The sequence below is a fragment of the Aspergillus bombycis genome (genome assembly GCF_001792695.1).
Source record: "Aspergillus bombycis strain NRRL26010 chromosome Unknown contig00053, whole genome shotgun sequence".
Lineage (NCBI taxonomy): Eukaryota > Fungi > Ascomycota > Eurotiomycetes > Eurotiales > Aspergillaceae > Aspergillus > Aspergillus bombycis.
The window spans coordinates 144,275-160,084 of record NW_019170055.1 but is presented as its reverse complement, the minus strand read 5'-3'; the positions used below and the strand labels follow the sequence as shown (position 1 = coordinate 160,084).

Genomic DNA, 15,810 nt, shown 5'->3' with positions numbered 1-15,810 from the left:
TATGCCCGGATGATAGGGCAGTCATCTCTACTCTCTACTTTGCATTATAACATACCGAGAGTTGTATCATCTCGATCATCGTCCATATGGTTTTTGGCCGGCACAGAAATTATTGACGGCATTCTTGACGACCGGAGACAGAATCTGCGGTGGTGGAAATACGATATTATATAGAACTAATCAAAGTTTGCCTTCAACGGCGACAAGACATATAATAGAAGCTTACATACTCATTATTCCTAAGATTGAGATTGGGCCCATCAGAGCCTTGCTCCGCATTGTAGTCCTGTATTATTGGCCACTCTAAAATTCAGCTCTTTAAGAATTTAGTGCTATCGATAACCGATGCATTTTTGGAACACCCTGATAGAACCACCAATGATTTCAACGCATAGAATACACTGAAGCGACAGAACAAGAATATACAACTAATACCAACCAATCCCATCAAAGCAACAACTCCATTCCAACCCACCCTGAAGCATGGATCCATCATCCATGATACAACCTTCATGAACCAATGAAGCCCAGCCCAACCAGAACCCTAAAAAATACAAACAAAACCCCCCGCAAAGCAAATCACCGTACGAATCTACTTATCATGAGCTTCATTAATCCTCCTCCAAACCTCAGCTTCAACCTCCGCCAACTTATTCCCCGCGCTCCAGAACCACGCCTTGGCATTGTCAAGAAATCCCGATTCACCAGTCCCTATTTCCGTGTTCCCAGAGGTATAGTGCAGCGGTAACTGGGACCGACTGCCCGAAAGAGATGTATTGTTCACTGTACTCGTTGGCGGCTGGTAGAGAGATGCGTAGGGTGTGGACGTTGAATTCGGAACTGCAGCTTGCGGTTGAATGTGCGGATTGGGATGTCGTTGTGTTAAGGATGATGGGGAGTAGCTGTAGCTGTACCCAGATCTGAGATTTGGGTTTGAAGCGGTAGTTGGGGGAGAGGTGGATGTAGTAGCAGTAATAGTAGTAGGAGGGGGAGAAGCAGTAGTAGTAATAGTAGTAGGGTTAGACTGGGTACTTGCCGCGAACGGTGCTTGTGGTTGCGCTTGCGGGATATCGGCTGGTTTGGGTGGTGGAGGGTTCGAAGGAGATGGTTCTGTTGGTTCTTGGGTTGCTGGTGGAGGATGTGGTTGAGCTCCGGGTTGTGGTGGTGGTGGTGAGGTATTAGTAGCCGTAGTCGTGGTACTGGTGGCAGTAGCTGGTTCTGGGGGCGGGTGTATAGGGGCTGTTGGGGGGTCGGTTGGTGCTGAGGCGGGTTGTGAGGGCATACTGGCTGGTTCGGCGGTGGCGTAGATTGGGGAGTAAGGTGGTGCTGTTGCTGTTGCTGAGGTGGTTGGAGGGTCGAGATCGTCCTGCTTGGAGGTTGGATCTGGAGATGGGGTTGGAGAAGATAAGGTCGGAAGGGTTTCCTCCTGAGTGCTTGAATTCGTAGCCATGATAGACGTTGTTAGTCTGATATGTCAGATATGCGTGCTTTAGTTATATGGCAATATTGATCTACTACTAGTAGTGCAAGGAGCTGTCGCAAAGGGAGCTCAAAAACTATTATTATCGGCTGCCACTGAAAGCCTACGTCATCAGGAAGGGATACCACGTGAAATAGATCATGTGACTTTTTCACTGACCGCCTTACAGAGTTTTCAGACACGTTTTACAAGACCACAAAACCAAAAGACAGGCTATTTGATATCGCATCATACTGGCAAGGAAGCAAGATTGGAAAAAAAAGGAAATAAAATAAACTTGCAGGCAGTAAAGTACAACTGGTACAAGGAAATATCACACTGCTCTATGCTCAAGATTACACAATCCCTTGACGCATATCTCTAAATTTTCAGCATCTGGCAGTTACGCCAGATCACACCCCTCCATTAACATCACATCCCAAACGAATTGAAGTTAATCAATCGTCTATTTGAACTTCTTGCCGAAGAGGATGAGCTGGACCTGGTCGTAGATGGACAGGACACCAGCACCAGCAACACCACGGAGGATGTTAGCACCAGCACCCTTGAAGAGAGACTTGACACCCTCCTTGGCGACGATCTGGCGGAAAGCATCGAAGGAAGAGTTGTACTTGACGGCCTCACCAGAGGTCATCATCATACGACGACGGACGGTGTCAAGAGGGTAAGAAGCGATACCAGCACCAGTGGTGACAGTCCAGCCGAGAAGGAAGGAAGCAAGGAAGTTACCCTCAAGAGGACCGACCAGGACAACAGGCTTGATGGAGTCGTACATGCCGAAGTACAGACCACGGTAGACAACAATACCAAGAACAGAGGGACCGAAACCACGGTAGAGACCGGCAATACCATCAGAAGCAAGAGTCTTCTTGTAGACATCAACGAGACCGTTGAACTGACGGTCACCACCGCCCTTGGCGGACTTGGCATCGTTGGCAAGACGGGTACGGGCGTAGTCAAGAGAGTAGACGAAGAGAAGGGAAGTGGCACCAGCAGCCTAGGATAGTTTGTTAGAAGTTATCCAATAATGGGTTCATTTTTGGGAGACATACACCACCGGAGGCAAGGTTACCCATCATCCACTTGGTGTATCCATCACGGTCCTTCTTGTAGGCGAACATGGACTTGTAGGTGTCACGGAAGGCAAAGTTAAGAGCCTGGGTGGGGAAGTAACGGATGACGTTGGCAGTGTTACCACGCCAGAGAGAGGCAACACCCTCAGAGGCGGCAGTACGACGGAAGCAGTCCATGATACCGTTGTACTTGCGGTCGAGACGACCGGCGCGAAGCATCTCATCCTGGTTCTGGATGAGGAGCTTGATACGCTCGATGGGGGCGGCAGCGGTCTTGGAGACAGCAGCGGAAACACCACCCACTGTTGAGATCGGTTAGTACGTGTCGAGTTATGAACAGAGACCTGGAAGACTGCATTGATGGGAATTGGTCGATTTGGCTTTGGCCAACCGATCAAGGGGTGTTCGGGATGCACATACTCAGGAAGTCAACGACGAATCCCTGTTGTGAAAATTCTTGTTAGCTATCAATTCCTTGATCAATTGCGTGCGATCGCGTCAAAACTACAGAATCCCGATTTCCTGATTCTTGCGATGATTCTTTCGATGCTATCGAAACCATACGATCCATTGTGACCAGGAAGCGCGTGATCTGAAGTTTTGGCCAACACAGCTAGGGGCAGTAGCAAGGCAACTTACGGGCATGCCCATAACGGACTTGTCGCCCTGGTTAACGGACATCTTGACGGCTGTGAAGAATAAAAACTAAACAACCAAGAGAGGAGATGGATAAGAGAGTGATGGAAGAAAGAAGAGAAGAAGGAAGGGAAAGGGAGAAAAAATAGCGAGCGAAGGCTCTTGTAAGCGGGAAGAAGCGAGCGGAGACGCTAAGACCGCTTTGGGATACGCTGGCCAATTTCGCAGTGGCAGCGACCGGCAGTCCAGGGAGGAAGGGGAGGAAAAAAAAAAAAAAAACTGGAACCGGCGCTAATGCTGGCCCAGGCAACCTGAGCCGATATCTCCCGATCGCTCCAGAAACCGTTCCGACTGGTTTTATCCAGGTGAGATACCCCCAAACAAGAAGCGGAAAAGAAGGAAAAACCAAAATCTAGATAAATTGGTTTTGATAGTTATCAAGAGCTATTGAGTTCATTTTCTCTAAACAGAAACAGTTTCTATAATAATAATTTTCATCTGGGGGGGTCTACCATCGCTATTAGGATTTTCTCGGATGCATACCGAATCGGTCGTTTTGATACTGTACAGAGAAGGTTCAAGGTTCCCATATTCCTTGAGAATTTTTCCCTCCCTTTCCCATTTCCCCGTGACCGAACCAACAAACAATTGGAGCCTCCGCTCAGAAACAGACGCTCCCTCACCCACACCCACATGGGGAAGTCCCCCTTCTTCCCTTTGGTCCCGAGTTTCCGATGGCAAATCAAATTTTAATCGGCAACGGACATCGACTCCTTGGCTTGACTTTTGTCTTCGCCATACGGAAAATGAACTAGCCAAGTTCAAGATGATCACTAAATCTTTTTGCCGTTCCGTACCATATAGCTGTATGAAATTCGTAATTGTCTCTGAAGCTAACGTCGGTCGTGTGCACCGCCGGCTATCGGTTGCCATGGCGTTCGAAACTTCGTACACCGTCTGAAGAGCACTCTGATATCTTGAATAATACTCCGGACTAGTCGATTTCATTCTATTTCTCCCATTCGCCGTTTCCTCAAGCTTCGATTTTCCTTGGTCTCAGCATCCATAGCTTGCAGGGCTGATGATGGCTAAATCCCTCATTTCCAGCTATTCACTCCCAAGGTTTCTCATATGTACTGTACCTCAAACTACCTCGGATATTAATAGGTACTATTGATACATACGTGTCCATGCGAATTCTATCAAAAGTATTTCAGACCTGTCAATACGAGAGATATAAAATAACCTTGTGCTTGGTCAATTTGTTCTTCTACCATGGTCCATTTCCGTATCAACACTGGGCCAAACATTACCATTGTTCTTAGTATAATTATTAGCTATAAATATTCGCAGTCCAAAGAAGACACGATGTCAAGAGGACAGTTCCATGCGGATCCACACGGCTTCCTTTTTTTTTTATAAAAAATAAAATAAAAATAAAAAAAAAAACTCTCTAAATCAGTTTCTCCTTTTAATGACGGGGCAACAAAGCTAGTGTAAAACTACTCAAGTCGCCCGTTGTAATAGAGACCCACCAAACATGGGGGTCCATCGTTATGAATGTTCACGGCATCAATCACATTTTCGCCATCCTGGTTATAACATTGACTGGTTAAGTAAAACAAGTATGGTTTGAGCTCCAGGCCCAAGGACTTGGATTGTTCCGTCAAGGAAGAGAGAACTTGCCACTTCTTGTTTCGATTCTAGACTCGTAAAAATCCTTCATTCTACCTAATCGCCACCTTTCGGATACTGCTTGGCAAACGCTCGGTGGCCCGGCGGTCGAGAGCCGGATTATACGGCTTCAGCCAGATAGAGAACGCGCTGGTATATTCCGTACATACATACAAATTTAAACGTAGTCCATTGGAGCCTGACGTATAGAAATGCAATGGTATTAGCAACTTCCCTACAGGCATTGTCAATCCCTACTTTTCTTTATATATATCATGCATCGCTCACGTGCGAACCTTCTACTTCTGGCATGTTCATAGACCCATTTATTCTTTTGGTAATCCCAATAAATACAAATGCAACTCCACATAATGAAAGATATCAAACGTCCCGGATGTAGATGGAACTCCAATGCTAGAAGTAATTAAGCGCTAGGTTTGGTATCAGACACCATTAGTGCTTCTTCGACCTCTTTCTCTTCTTTCTTCTGGGTTCCCCCTCCCGGATATCGACATTTCCAGCATCAGTGGCATCTTCTTTCTCGTCAACCGTTCTTTCACCACCAAAAACAAACTCTGGACCCTCTTCGTTGCCGAATGTATCCTTGCGCCATTGCCTCAGCCGAGCTTTCTTGCCCAATTTCTTCTGATCGCGACGCTTTTTCTCGGGATCACGGAACGAAGCAAGTTTCTTCAATCCGGCATACTCGTTGAGCTGGGTATCCTCAGCCATCAGGATGTCTCGTGCAGTCAGACCGAAACTGTTTGGAGATGTTTCGCGGTAGCGGAACTGACCCTGATGCTTCTTGGCACCGGGGAGAAGGTTAATATCCAGGTCCAGATTACGATCCACTGCCTCTTCAATGCGTAGTCGATCTTTGCGAGCTTCACGCTTCTGATCCCGCCTTTCCTGCGCTTTGCTCTTTTTGTTCTTGGATGCACTCTCATCGCCCTCGGCATCGTCTGCATCATCCATCTCAGCATCGGAATGCTGTAGGTCAGGTTTCTCGTCGTCATTGTCAAAGTCTGGTACAAGATCCTTGATATCGATATCATCATCCCAAGTGGGCTTCTTCGGTTTCATTTTACCATCACCTTCTCCAGCATAATAATCTTCGCCAAATCGCTTTTGCATCTCTTGTTCCCACTTTTGGTCATCCCAGGAATCATCCAAGAACTTGGCCCATTCTTTGTCAGTGAACTCGGTTGCGCGGAGGCCTGCGACTTCCTTGATTTGGTTGACCTTCTCTTGGAGCTCTTCCATCTTAAGCTTGCGCAGTCGATTCTTTTCCGTTTCACGTTGCTTCTTTTCCTCTTCCTTTTTCAAGCGCTCTGCCTCCCTCTGCTTCTTCCTGCCGCTCTTATCATCTCTGCGAACTGATTGCTGGTTCGTGGCATCACGAGCGTGTGTAATCAACGCTGTGTTGATCTTGCTAGGGTCTTCGAAGCGGAAGTTGTATGCTTCTTCGAATGCCTCTGCCCGTGCATCATCATCTTCATCATCAGACTCAAGAGGCTGAAGGTCTGCTCTGCCAGCAGGGATCCATGCTCTAGCTGACAGAAAGTTGGACAGGAAAGTCTCAGGATCTTTGTCCGCATTTTCAAGGTCCAGCTTGACGTCCTTCGGCGCCGATACGGGCTCGGGGGCTGACTTGGCAACGAGAAAGTCTTCATCGTCGTCACTTTCCTTGTCGGCGGATGCATCCTCGTTGGCAGCCGCATGCATTTCCTTGACAATTGCATTCTTCAAATCCTCTTGCTCCTGAGCATAGGTCTTTGGAGCTTCCGATGCATCTTCCTCTGCCAAGTTGGCACCACTAAGGAGGTTCTCTCTGTGGTAATCTTTAAGGGTCATGGTTTTCTGCTTCTTTTCAGAAGTTGCCGGTTGGTCTTCGTCGACTTGACTATAGAATGTAGCGGTCTGGTCGTATACACGCGGATCCTTCGTCCGAATTGCCTTGAGGGTAGCCATAATTTCCGCATCAAGCGCTTCAGTAGCCAGCTCTCCGTCGTCGTCCTCTTCTTCAGAGGTTGACTCGTCAGAGTCACCGGACTCATCATCGCCGCGTTTTCCAAAGGCAGAACCTTTACCTAATTTTGATTCCACTGTAGACGTTTCTATTCTTAGTACACGTATATACGTAGGAGCATGAGACATATAAACGTACGTTTCTGCATTTCTTCTCTCTTCTTGTTGTGTTCAAATCGACGGGCATATTCTTCATTAACCTTGAAGGTAACTCCATTGTTGACAGGGACTCCGCCGGACTCATCTCCGGAATCACTGGAGCTGTCATCGTCGAAAAGCTTTCGCGGCCTCTTTGCTGGTGGCTCCATGTTTATGTCAAGTACCACTAATAGAATCAAAAGTTATGCTCGTGCGAAGCCGACCGGTTCAACTAAGCCGCCATGCGCCCGAAAAAAAAAAGTGATAGCAGGCGGCAGAAAAACCGCCCACTCTCACCGCCTAAATATCCAAGATCCACACTGTGCCTGAGGATCCAGGCTGCAAAACAAATCACTGACGTAGCCAATTAGATCATTCGTGAGACTTGGTCAATCCCGAATGGAGTCGACGGAGGAGGCGCTCGCTCCAAGCTCCGGGACTATATGACTTCTACTTCCTTCTCTGACCCATACCCCTATTTGTTTCGAATGCCCCTTATATTGATAAATTGATTACTCCGGGGACCATTGTTTGTGTGTCCTCATCGCTACCTTTCCTCGCGTCAAGTGTATGGCCGGTGACATACACTAGATGTCGACCCAGCAACAGATCCCTGTGCCCCAAGTCGGGAAGCTCGTCAGTGTGGTGTGAGTTGTGCAAATATTGTATTCTATGGCCAGAAGCATCAATGATGATACTAACAACATTGATAAAGCCCAGTTGGATTAAAGGAGGCCGCACTCGACTCGCCGACATTCCGTGCCACCACGCTACACTTTGCCGACCAGATTGAGTTCCTAGAAAGATGGCTCGATGGCTATGCGAGGGCTGCTTCGAAGCTCTCTATGGGGCTAGCATCCATGGAGAGTATTGTTAACACCTTTCTGTCATATTCTACACACCCCGTCGCAGTCTCAGAAGCTGCTCTCGACCATGATTATACGCTATTGTCAATGAGGAGATGCGGGGATAGTTCAAAGGACTTGTGGAATGGGCTGGTGTCTACTTCAAAAAAGATTGAGATGCTGGTTGCAGAACCTATAAGGATCTTTATCCAAGAGGATCTGCGAAATTTCAAGGTGACCCTAGAACTACACAACCAGCGCCGGTCTATCAGTATCTAACCCCGCTATAGGAGACCCGTCGAGTGCTCGACCAGACACAAAAACATTATGACTACCTCTTGTCTAGATATTCATCGCAGTCTAAATCGAAGGAACCTTCGTCTCTGAGAGAAGATGCCTTTCAACTTCACGAGGCTCGCAAAGCTTATCTCAAGGCTTCGATGGACTTCTCAGTACAAGCCCCCCAAATACGAAATGGCCTTGATCGGCTCTTGGTAGGTGTGTCCTTTGACCAATGGCGGGAGTTTAAGACTTTCTTCCAAATAAACGGCGCAGGCTTTGCCAAGTGGGCCCATGAGATGGACAGGATAAAAGGCTGGGTACTTGAAATGGATGCAAGTGAAAGGTCTTCTAAGAGAGAGCTATTTTCTGCAAGGAAGGAAATTGAAGAAGCTGCAGAGACGGCGGCTAGACCTTCTCGCGAGCTTGACGACTACTCTGTGTCTACCGTTCCTTACCTTGGGTCCCGCCCGTTATCGGATCTTAGCATGACGAAAGAAGCCAGGCCTGAAAAACAGGGATGGGTGTATCTGCGAACACTCTATGGCAAGCCTACACGGACTGCTTGGGTTAGACGCTGGATATTCTTGAAGAATGGCATATTTAGCTGCCTTGTGCAGGGCCCGCGAACTGGCGGTGTCGAAGAAAGTGAAAGAATTGGTGTTTTACTCTGTAGTGTTCGAGCGGCATTCCAAGAAGAACGACGGTTTTGCTTTGAGGTGAAGACAAAAAGCAACAGTGTCATGCTCCAGGCAGAGACACAAAAGGAACTCATGGAGTGGATATCAGCTTTTGAGGCTGCTAAACGGAAAGCCTTGGAAAACCCAGCGAGTACAGATCTTTCGGTTTCTGGCAAAGTTACTGTCCAAGATCCGGCCTTCGCAATTTCTCAACCTCCAGCTCCAGAGTTCACTGCTGACCCAGCGGATTCTTTAACACCTCACTCAAACGACGAACACAATTCGTCGGACCGCAATGGCATGCTTCCTCTCCCAGAAAGAGACCCGGCCTCTCTTCGAAACAGTAGTGATATCAGCCGACGCCTCACTGGACTTGATTGCGAGACTTCCCCCAGAGAACATACATCTCGAATTATTCAGAAACTGGACCTTCACCGCAAAATGAACAACAATGTACAGCCTTCTACATCCATACCAGGTGCTGGAGGTGGGATAGCCAGTCTTATCTCTGCTGGCCATAACACTATTGTCTCCGGTACCGCACTTCCTTATAGTGTGGCAGACGGTGATCCGAACAGGGGACGCAGTATGTCTAACCGCTTTGATCCACCCACAACCCTTGCTCCACCGACCCTAGCAAACCCGCCTGCACCCACAAGTATGAGCAAGGCGGCTGTTATCGTGAGCAATGAAAGAGGAATCGGGCTGGGACATGCTGACAAGACTGGCGGCATGCCAAGCGGTATGATGGCGAACCTGTGGGGTAGCTCTAACTGGAGCTTTGTAAACAGGATTGAACTAGAACGCATGGGGTGCCCCGATACGGAACAGGATGCAGCCTCTCAACAACGACCGTCCTCACGAATGAGTGACTCATCAAAGCACGTAATGTCGACAGAAGCGAATACCACTAGTGCCACTGGTGCTAAGCAACACAAGCTTGGTCCCCGCCATAGACAGACAGTTAGCCTGGACGGGAATGCATCCCAAGTGCAGCGTGCAGTATTGGGGGTTACGCATGAGTATCCAAGTTACTATCCACAGCAGCTTAAGATTCAGGATGCCCAATTCCGGCTGCTTTTCCCGAACGTCAAAAAAGAGGAGCCTTTAGTGATGGTTTTCCGAGCTACATATGCTATGAATGATCAGCAAGAGTTCCCTGGAAGAGCTTATGTTACGACCCGCGACTTATACTTCTATAGCCACTATTTTGGGCTTGTACTAACAACAAGTGTCTCGTTAGAGAGTATCAAAGAAGTGACAGCCGCTGCTGGGAGAGACTCTGACTTTTTATTTTTTCACACTGTTCCGAGGCCCGGTGAAGACATCCCAGGTCGAATTACGGTAAAGACTTTCCTCGAGCCATTGAAACTCCTCCAGAGACGTCTTAACTTCTTAATTGACGATACGACCGCTGTTGAACCTCTGGGGCTTGAAGCAATCTTTAATGCTCTCAATAAAATGGAAGCAGATGCGGCAACCCGAACTCCTAGCGTTGATAGCTGGGAAGACGTGGGCATGGACGAGAAAATTTCTGGAGTAGATGCTGCAGCTCCAGGGTCACGGAAGGATATTCGGCCGGCCATCTACATCGAGAAAGGCTTAGATATGCATTCGAAGAAGGGCAGCAACGGCAAGGATGTAATGAAGTTCAGATTGCCAACTCAACCCGTTCAATATGTTCCTCAAGGCAACCTTCATCTTGCAGCAGAGAAGGTGTTTGATCTCAGCCCCAAGGCGGTTTTCCATATTCTTTTCGGCGACAAGAGTGCTGTCTGGCAGCTCCTTTTGCACCAAAGAAGGGCTCAAGGTAAGCTATATGAACCCGTATGGAAGGCAGAGCATTGCTGATTAGTTTGAAGATATCAAGCAAGGACCTTGGTCTCGCAATGAATCTAATCATTTGAGGCGAGATTTCAGGTATCAAATTGAGACAACGAATATGCTTGGTATGTGAATCAACCTTTATGTGCTTTATAGAACTACAACTAATGCGCCATGTACTAGGTCATAAGCACGGCCAGACCATATCCGATTATCAGATGATAGATGTCCTTAATGACCACCTCTGCTACGTGATAACAGACAAACGGACTCCTTGGCATCTTCCTTTCAAGCGCTCGTTCAGGCTGGTCAGTAAGATTGTGATCACTTTTGTCGCGAAGGGCAAGAGTAAGCTTGCTATATATACTAAGGTGGAGTGGTTGTGGTCTCCCTATGGCATTCAACGTGAGTATGACAGAACCAGGTCCGCAAAAATTATTGCTAATGATTATCAGGTGTCATTGACAAACAAGCAACCGGTGACCTAGAGCAAGATGCTCTGGATCTTGTGGATCTCGTGAGCGAGCAAGTGCGTAGGCTCGGTGCACACAGCCGAACCAAGAAAGCCATTACAATCTTCGGTCACGTTGGCCGTCAGAACACCGTATCACAGCTAGGCGAGTCAGACTTCAAGATAGAGATTCGAAATCCTCGCACTCAGAGGACGTTGGTCCAACTTCTATTTGAGACGTTCGTCAGCTTCCTCGAAAGTGCCGTTTCGTCCGTGATGCTTTGGACATTTGCCCTCTTTCGCTGGGTCTGGAAGACTGCAAACGCTAATTTAATTATCCTTGCCTTGTTAATATCCAGCATGCTGATAAATGGTTTCTATACCTCACGGGATGCCTATGATTGGTGGTACGAAAGAAAAGCCGAGAATTTCATGGCTCGTCTGGGAGTTCACCCGGACCATGTCATGAGCAAAGCTATCTACATGAGGGACATCGATGAAGTAATTGCAAACTCAACCCTCGGACATACGAGCGACGATGTCAGTGACTGCTTCGCCACCTTCCACCAGCAAACAATACGGAATGTTGGAACCCCGCTATCCATCAGTACGTCCGGTCCGAGAGATTCAGCGACGAAGAGCGCAGCCAGACGGCTCCAGCAGACTCGTGAACGCCTGGCTATGCATCGACATGACCTCGTGGTAGGCCTACGCGTGGTGAACAGCATCGAAAGAGAGATCCTCCAGAACGAATGGGAGCGTTGGCTCCGACAAGAACTGAGACGTTGTGACCAAGTCGAAGCCCTTCTCGGACAGAGTAGTGACAGTGACAAGGTAGACATGCAGGTGGACCGGACAGGTCAGGCTGCGTTCGCTGATTTATCCGACGACGTCAGGGAATGGTACGAAAGGTATTGTACAAGCTGCCATCAAGAACAAGACTTAGTCGAAGAGAATCACCGTGCGTATGGCAATTCATGAGTAGGCGCCAGAGATTTGTGGGTCATTTTGTGTATTCCGGGTCCTCTGATATTTGTTTGAACGATACCCTATTGCAATTAACGGGTCTGTTTTGTCTCATGTATGTGCTCCAAGACAATCCCATGTTTAGCACTTGAATGTATAGCTCAAATTGTATAACACATCGAAGAGATTGACGGTAACCTCTCATGACTCGATATGATATATTACCCCGCATGTTGTACTCCCTGTAGTGGATCGTAAACCGGTGTCATAACTGCAATTTGGACGGAGAGTTTCTAATTTTGTCGAGGCTTCACAGCACCTTCTTGGACAACATAATAGACCACCGTCCCATCACCGCCCATCCCCCTGTCCACCATAGCAAGGAGGAGCCTCTTTCCACCCCACTCCTTCGTGAGACGAGCCTTCTTTCTATATTCGTAGTATTCTACCAGCTTGGCCGCTTTTTCTCCACCGCCCCCATCATTTGTTTCTTCGCCGTCATTCATTGAAGCCTCCTCAGCCTGAATGTCAGCCTCGCCAGGAAGCGAATCGAACACTGACGCCATCTTGCGCAAACTCCACGGTTGATTCTTAACAGTCGGTAGAATAAACATGCGCTCCAGCTCGATGTCTTCTTCACGGAGTCCTCGCTCTAGTAGGTATAGTTGCTCATCCGGATGTGTGTAGACTCGATGCGGAGGTATACCGGAGATTAGGTACTGGGGGGCTGTTTGATCTTCTGAAGGCGTTGTTGCTAGCCCTTCTCCTAGCGACGAAGCCCTAAGGTATGGGTCCTTAAGGTTGTGGACTTGGAGTGAAGTCCATAGGTGCTGGTGTTGGAGGTTGTGGAGGATTTGGATTGTGCTTGCGGAGAGGGGATCGGAGGATGCGGAGGTGGAGATGAGGTTGGTGAGAGCTGATAGCCCTGGTGTCGCAAGGGGAGCGGACGTTGTTGATGCCATTTTGTCTCCCCTTTATGCCCTTTAGTTGTTGTCTCTGTCTCTCTTTGCCTGCCTGCTTGTCTCCTTTCTTCTTTCTTCCTTCCTTTTTTGCCTTCTTTGCTCCTCCCTTCGTTCACTTGTTGCGACTGTGGAATGTGCGGTGCGAAATCGGTGAATGTAGAACACAATTTGAGAAATTGACACAGAATTGCTCGGATAAGCTATCTATTGAGACAAAGAGAAATCAAGAGGCGAGTTTCAGCTTCTGGTTCTTGTACCAAACTTCTCTAACGGTAGTGGAGAGGAAAAGTTCCCTAGAAGTGGGGATCGAAAATTAAATCCGATTTAATTATTCACAAAATTAAGTTAGCGTTCCTCTTTTTTGGGAAAAAGAAGAACACATGGCATCATCGGCTTGGGGTTCCTTATTTCTGGCCCTGATTACCCCCTGCTCTTGTTTCTCATTTTCTGCTTATGTTTTCATATTTCTCTTTCATTCTCTTATAGAGACCTTCCCTTCGTTTCTCTTTCTGTCTCATCCTACTTAATTACCTTTGTCCCTCGTTTGATCTTGGTCTACTGTAGCTTGTTTCGATGGCGCGCCAGAAGCAAGCAACGCCCTTGCAACGGGCCACTTCTTCTGAATTGATGCACATGCCCCCGGAGGGATCTGATTCACAAGCAAAGCAACAGAATGGCAGCGCCAAGAAGCCTGCTGCCAATGGCAGTGCGCCCAAAGGACAAGTCGCGCATGAAGCTGCTCTAGAGACTCCAGGTTTGGCGCAACTTGCGATTTGTGTTCTTGGGATTTATGCGTCGTTGTAAGTGACTTGGACAGCTTTTGACTCTTGCTTCGCAAGTAACTAACAGTCGCGCAAGTCTCTCTTGGGGCGTCCTTCAAGAAGCGATCACTACAGTCGCCTACGCTGTCCGCCCTCCAACTGCAGCTGAACCAGAACCGCCTACCGAGCGCTTCACGTTTTCGATTGTCTTGAACACAATCCAGTCCACATTTGCCGCTATCACAGGCTTCCTGTACCTCTTTTTCTCGACCCCGGCTGGCCGGAAGATACCATCAATCTTCCCGACCAAGAAGATCTTGTTCCCTCTGTTCCTCGTCAGCATTTCTTCGTCACTCGCATCGCCATTTGGATACGCCAGTCTTGCGCATATTGATTATCTGACATTTATCCTTGCAAAATCGTGCAAGCTCCTGCCAGTCATGTTCCTGCATTTGACCATCTTCCGGAAAAGGTACCCCTTGTATAAATATGGAGTCGTTCTCCTGGTCACCCTCGGAGTCGCAACTTTCACCCTTCACCACCCGGGTACAAGCAAGAAGGTCGCCGCATCCGCCGCAAAGAACCAGTCCGGCTCATCTATGTGGGGAATTTTCCTCCTTTCCATTAATCTTCTCTTGGATGGTCTCACAAACACTACTCAAGATCACGTCTTCAGTTCCCCACAGATCTACACCCGCTTCACGGGGCCGCAGATGATGGTAGCGCAGAATGTCCTCTCGACTCTCCTAACCAGCACGTATCTCCTTGTGATGCCCCACCTGTCGTCCACCGGCATTCTGCACGCCATTCTCCCCATTCCTATTCCCCCGTCTACTGAGACCGAATTGGCGTCCGCCATTTCCTTCCTGTCAAGGCATCCTGAAGCTCTGAAGCATGTCTTAGGTTTCGCAGCTTGCGGTGCAATTGGACAGCTGTTTATCTTCTACACTCTTTCCCGCTTCTCGTCTCTGCTCCTGGTGACGGTCACTGTCACACGTAAAATGCTGACCATGCTCCTGAGTGTCTTCTGGTTCGGCCACTCTCTATCTTCCGGGCAGTGGCTGGGTGTGGGCCTTGTTTTTGGTGGCATTGGTGCCGAGGCCATGGTGCAAAGACAAGAGAAGAAGGCGAAAGAGCGGGCGAAGGCTGCAAAGAGCCAGTAAAGTATTGCTTAGTTCATGTATATATAGACCGTTTAAATAAAACTACAGCCTTTGATTAGTTAATGAGACTTATTATCTTCTTTTGGTATTGATATGGTAGTATCTCATTTTAAGAGTCTCCATGCTTTTAGAATGGAATGGTCAAGATTTGTATAAGAGAAGGAAGGTATTTTTTACTTCCGCCCCTCAACCATGATAATATGGTATCCAAACCCAGTCTTCACCTCCACATACTTCGGATTCGCCGTCGTACTAGGCTCCAGCTCATATGCTGCTTTCTCAAAGGTGCCATCAAGACTTCCCCGGACCTTCCAGCCAAGAGAACCACCTATACACAGCCATCAATACATCTCTGCTCATTCAAAACAAGCGTAATAGAAAGTCACAGGCAAGAAAGAAAGAAAGAAAGAAGAGTACATACCTTGTCTCGCCTTATCCTCCGAAAACTCCCTAGCAACATCGTCAAACTTAGATCCATTGCGGAGTTTCTCCAGAGCTTCCTCCTTCTTTGAGTGTTTCTCGCACTAATTCAACCCGAGTATCATTAGAAAATAAATGTCTCATACCCATGACGTTATTGACGGACGGTAGTCAATCTACACGGAACCGACTCAACCCCATACATCCGTTTTATATATATTGCCCCAAAACCCAATCTAAAGGGAGATAATAAGAGGAAGAAGAGGGGGGGGAGAATACATACAAGAATATGCCGTACATTAATCGAAGTAGCCGGTTTCAATCCCTTGCCCCCCTTATCACCTCCATCATTTCCCTTGCCTTTCTTGTCTCCGCCCTTGTTCTTGGGCGCCATTTTGGTTGTGTTGTTTTGTGATTGTTTTGGGTAAAT

At 47.9% G+C, this 15,810-nt stretch overlaps 7 protein-coding genes across 7 annotated transcripts; 2 read left to right on the top strand and 5 right to left on the bottom strand.

Moving 5' to 3' along the window:
* Positions 1-592: 592 nt before the first annotated feature.
* Positions 593-1,450, bottom strand: ABOM_006592 (uncharacterized protein; the record flags this gene model as incomplete). The annotated part of the gene is made up of 1 exon (XM_022533721.1): positions 593-1,450. The coding sequence occupies one exon, from the start codon at positions 1,448-1,450 to the stop codon at positions 593-595; it is 858 nt and encodes a 285-aa protein (XP_022388295.1).
* Positions 1,451-1,925: 475 nt separating this feature from the next.
* On the bottom strand, positions 1,926-3,234 carry ABOM_006591 (putative mitochondrial ADP,ATP carrier protein (Ant); the record flags this gene model as incomplete). The annotated part of the gene is made up of 4 exons (XM_022533720.1): positions 1,926-2,477; positions 2,533-2,855; positions 2,974-2,995; positions 3,193-3,234. 4 exons carry the CDS (start codon positions 3,232-3,234, stop codon positions 1,926-1,928), a joined length of 939 nt encoding a protein of 312 aa, XP_022388296.1.
* Positions 3,235-5,316: 2,082 nt separating this feature from the next.
* On the bottom strand, positions 5,317-7,199 carry ABOM_006590 (KRI1 family protein; the record flags this gene model as incomplete). The annotated part of the gene is made up of 2 exons (XM_022533719.1): positions 5,317-6,968; positions 7,031-7,199. 2 exons carry the CDS (start codon positions 7,197-7,199, stop codon positions 5,317-5,319), a joined length of 1,821 nt encoding a protein of 606 aa, XP_022388297.1.
* A 421-nt stretch (positions 7,200-7,620) lies between these two features.
* On the top strand, positions 7,621-12,089 carry ABOM_006589 (putative transcription factor SipA3; the record flags this gene model as incomplete). Its single annotated transcript, XM_022533718.1, has 6 exons — positions 7,621-7,676; positions 7,745-8,108; positions 8,165-10,643; positions 10,696-10,782; positions 10,841-11,062; positions 11,113-12,089. The coding sequence occupies 6 exons, from the start codon at positions 7,621-7,623 to the stop codon at positions 12,087-12,089; spliced, it is 4,185 nt and encodes a 1,394-aa protein (XP_022388342.1).
* Positions 12,090-12,367: 278 nt separating this feature from the next.
* On the bottom strand, positions 12,368-13,036 carry ABOM_006588 (uncharacterized protein; the record flags this gene model as incomplete). The annotated part of the gene is made up of 1 exon (XM_022533717.1): positions 12,368-13,036. The coding sequence occupies one exon, from the start codon at positions 13,034-13,036 to the stop codon at positions 12,368-12,370; it is 669 nt and encodes a 222-aa protein (XP_022388341.1).
* A 573-nt stretch (positions 13,037-13,609) lies between these two features.
* On the top strand, positions 13,610-14,960 carry ABOM_006587 (UDP-galactose transporter HUT1; the record flags this gene model as incomplete). Its single annotated transcript, XM_022533716.1, has 2 exons — positions 13,610-13,836; positions 13,895-14,960. The coding sequence occupies 2 exons, from the start codon at positions 13,610-13,612 to the stop codon at positions 14,958-14,960; spliced, it is 1,293 nt and encodes a 430-aa protein (XP_022388340.1).
* Positions 14,961-15,133: 173 nt separating this feature from the next.
* ABOM_006586 (peptidylprolyl isomerase) lies at positions 15,134-15,774 on the bottom strand (the record flags this gene model as incomplete). Its single annotated transcript, XM_022533715.1, has 3 exons — positions 15,134-15,288; positions 15,382-15,484; positions 15,664-15,774. 3 exons carry the CDS (start codon positions 15,772-15,774, stop codon positions 15,134-15,136), a joined length of 369 nt encoding a protein of 122 aa, XP_022388339.1.
* Positions 15,775-15,810: the final 36 nt, after the last annotated feature.